The 3,319-nt window shown below is 47.2% G+C and overlaps 1 protein-coding gene across 1 annotated transcript in view; it reads right to left on the minus strand.

The window, feature by feature from the left end:
• The window catches only part of drc2 (dynein regulatory complex subunit 2), a 4,494-nt gene extending 1,387 nt beyond the window's left edge, over positions 1-3,107 (minus strand). The window contains exons 1-7 of the mRNA XM_017303012.1: positions 2,837-3,107; positions 1,926-2,112; positions 1,342-1,509; positions 1,067-1,236; positions 706-856; positions 467-625; positions 1-196 (exon numbers count right to left, since the gene is read on the minus strand). Of these exons, the coding sequence (XP_017158501.1) occupies positions 1-196; positions 467-625; positions 706-856; positions 1,067-1,236; positions 1,342-1,509; positions 1,926-2,054 (973 nt within the window). The 5' untranslated portion in view covers positions 2,055-2,112; positions 2,837-3,107. The remainder of the gene's footprint in view (positions 197-466; positions 626-705; positions 857-1,066; positions 1,237-1,341; positions 1,510-1,925; positions 2,113-2,836) is intronic.
• Between the last annotated feature and the right edge of the window lie 212 nt (positions 3,108-3,319).

Here is a 3,319-nt window from a genome sequence, read left to right on the forward strand (position 1 = left end):
TTTTGGTGGCGGTGGCGCCCTGGATGCTGAGGATGGCGAGCTTCTTTCTGGCGTCCTGGCGATCTCGTGCCAGCTGCTCCTGGAGCTGTCGACACTTCTGGTTGATCTTGTTTGTGGTRAAGTCCCAGTTCTGCTGCATCAGATCCCTCTCAGCCTGACAGGAAAAGATCTGCTGCCTCAGCTTGATGGCTTTGCCCTGTTGGAGGAGATCAGAGGCTCAGAACCRACTTTAACCATCCAGACGACTCAGAACATTAAAGGGATCTGCGAYARGTTGAGCAGGTTGGCCTAAATAGGTTTCCTAAAATTTGTTTGTGATGCATATAAACTGATAATTACTTTAAAAATGATGTATCTTACTATATTTTTCACATATGGAAATCACCATTTCAGAGAATCTACCAACCTCCCGAACACTTACCAACCCTCCGAAAACRTCTACAAACTTTCCAGTTCATCTACAAACCTTCAGCCTCTTGACATTCCTCAGCTCGAGGCTGATATCATGCTGCTGTCTGGCGATCTTCTGGTCCAGCTCAATCAGGCTGTTTCTGGTCTTCTGCAGAATGTCACGGTTCAGAGCAGATCCGTCCGGCTGGTTCTTCACTTCGGTCCTCAGAGCGTCCTGTGGTCAGAGACAGTAGGCAGAGCTGAGACACACCCCAGGGCCAGGTGGGAGGACAGGAAAGTGTCCCTGCTCGGTACCAGGTCCTGGTGTGCGTTCTTGTACACATCCACGACTTCGTGTTGGACCTTCTGGAGGTACTCGGACATGGCCTTGTCATGCATCTGGGCAGGCAGGTACAAGTCCACCAGACCCAGGTTCTGCTGTCGGAAGTCGTCCAGCGCCTTCACCCTGCAGACACCAGACACGGTTCAGAACCGACCGGTCCAACAGATCACCGCCTAACCTGCAGAACCCAAAAATCTCCTAAACAGAACCTGTCTGGCAACAYGAAGTAGGTTGAATGATCTCAACAAGCTCTGAAGAAATCGAAGCATGAAAACCTGCTCAGCAGAAAAACATGGTAGTGGTGGCAGCATGGTGTGGGCCTGTGTGACCTACTCCTGGTTGAAGCACATGGTGTTGAGGGCCCGCAGGCTGCTCTCCCACCGCCGATGCAGACATTTCAGGTGCTTCTCCTGCAGCTCCCACAGGTACTCCACGTGCTGCAGGTGGCAGCTCTGCACACGGTCCGCCTGAGACTGCCCTTGCTGCAGCTCCCGCATCATTTTCTGCAGCACAAACAGAGTCCCAGTGAGAAGGTAGGGCCGCCAGGCACACTTGCAGGAAGCTCCTCACCTGGATGATGAAGTTCACACTTGCAGGAAGCTCCTCACCTGGATGATGAAGTTCAGCTCCTCCAGCTTCCTGTCAGACGTCTGCTGGTGCACCGCAGCCTCGGCGAGCAGCTCGCTGTCCCGAGTCTGCCGCAGGACCTTCCTCCAGCTCTCTGTCAGCTTCAGCAGGTTCACRGCCGTGTTCTTCTGCTCCTTCTGGAGCTTCTCCTGGTTCAGTACAGAAGCGGATCAGAACCTGCCACTCTSTTTCTTATAATAAGTGATGGACTTTCTGCTGCTAATCAATTATTAGCTGGTACATTTAGCGTTTAATCATTAGCTTCCACTAAACACCAATGTCATATAGCCCTTTAGAATGAGCTTTCACTAAGTACCATGTTGCTACAGCGATTTAACATTAGCTTACACTAAGTACCATGTTGTTATAGCACTTTAACATTAGTTTACACTAAGTACCATGTTGTTATAGCACTTTAGAGTTAGTGTAACTAACATTTTCGTTAGTGGTGTCCACCACTGGCTGTAATCTGCTGTAATCGCTGATCTAAACATTTTCCTTTTCCAGTTTGCAACCTGGACCTGGATGAATTGTTTCATGCTAATGCTGCTCCAGGTGATATTACCTTCAGGTACAGCATGAGCGTCTCCTCCTTCTTCTTGACCATCTCTTCCTCTGCCTGAGCTCTCTGCTGCATCTGCAGGAGTTTCTCCTCCTCCGTCAGCGGCTCTCTTTTCCCTCTTTTCTTCGGCATGACTCCCCCTCCTGCTGCTGCCGCAGCTTCACAACCTTCTGGGTTTGATCTCCTAAAACTGGGAACAGCAACAACTCAGCAGAACTTCAAGTGTTTCAGTTCTCACTTTGGTCATCTCCTCCAGGCTCTTCAGCTGMTCACACTTCTTCCTTCCACCAAACTTTACATTAACATGTGTGGATGCAGCTCTCTTTTATCATGACAGTGGTGCCCAAACTTTTGGTGAAAGCAGTTGGGCCCACAAAAATTTTATATTTTTTCCAACATTTTTAAAACTAGGTTTTGTGCCTKATTTAATTTCTTCTCAATAATAAACTAAAAAAGCAAACAATTTGATTAATAAGTAGTAATCTAATTTTTGTCCATATTGTGATGTGTATATATATTTTTATTTATTTTTTCTTTTTTTAAGTTATTTATCTGTAAGGAATGTATCCTTTAAAGATGAAAAAAATGACCATTTGCATCAGCCTCCTATGCCTGCAGGTCAGAGTTACACCTTGAGGAGGCCGCAAATGGCCCGTAGGCCGCATGTTGAACACCCCTAGGTCAGTGTCATTGACTGTCTGCTGGACAAATGTCAATCCAGCAGTTTTAAGTTTGACTGTGTTCCCGTAACTGAACATTTCTAKATTWAAGGGAAGTAAATTTATGAAACAAATCACTCTGCGTGGATTAGCGGAGAGCTCCAACCTTTAAAYTGAAATAATTCAACCTTCCGCTGAGTGACGTCATTCAGACGCACCTGTAACTGCTGAGATGGTCCCCCAGGTGAGCCTTACCTGTCCTATTGAGACCGTCCGCTGAGCAGATCCAGGTTTTCCTGTAAGGTTCAGGTCGCTGTAGCTCTTTTGTGTTGGTACTGTGTCACCATAGCAACCAAGTCAACCCCAAGTCACGTGACGACAAAAAAAAAATTAGAAGCAGGGAAAGCGGCATGTTTACTCTTGAATTTACCCAACCATACTAAAGGCGCTTTCGCACTGCACGGAACGGTACGAAACGGAACGGTTCTGAGCATGTTCGCATTACAACTTGCGACCGGTTCCACCCGGCCCCATCCACAAGAGCTGTGGTTCCAATCGTGCCGGTCAAGCGGTTCTGCTTAGAACCAACAGCTGATTGGCCGCTGGTTGTTATGGAGTCAGACGTTGATTTTCCGCTGACAGCTGGCTCTCACCAAACTGTATTTTATTTTGTAAAGAGTGCTCTTTTCAATATGTTTGTTATTAGTTTTAATTAGCAGTGGAATCGTCTCAATATAG

This window comes from Poecilia reticulata, unplaced genomic scaffold (genome assembly GCF_000633615.1).
Source record: "Poecilia reticulata strain Guanapo unplaced genomic scaffold, Guppy_female_1.0+MT scaffold_131, whole genome shotgun sequence".
Lineage (NCBI taxonomy): Eukaryota > Metazoa > Chordata > Actinopteri > Cyprinodontiformes > Poeciliidae > Poecilia > Poecilia reticulata.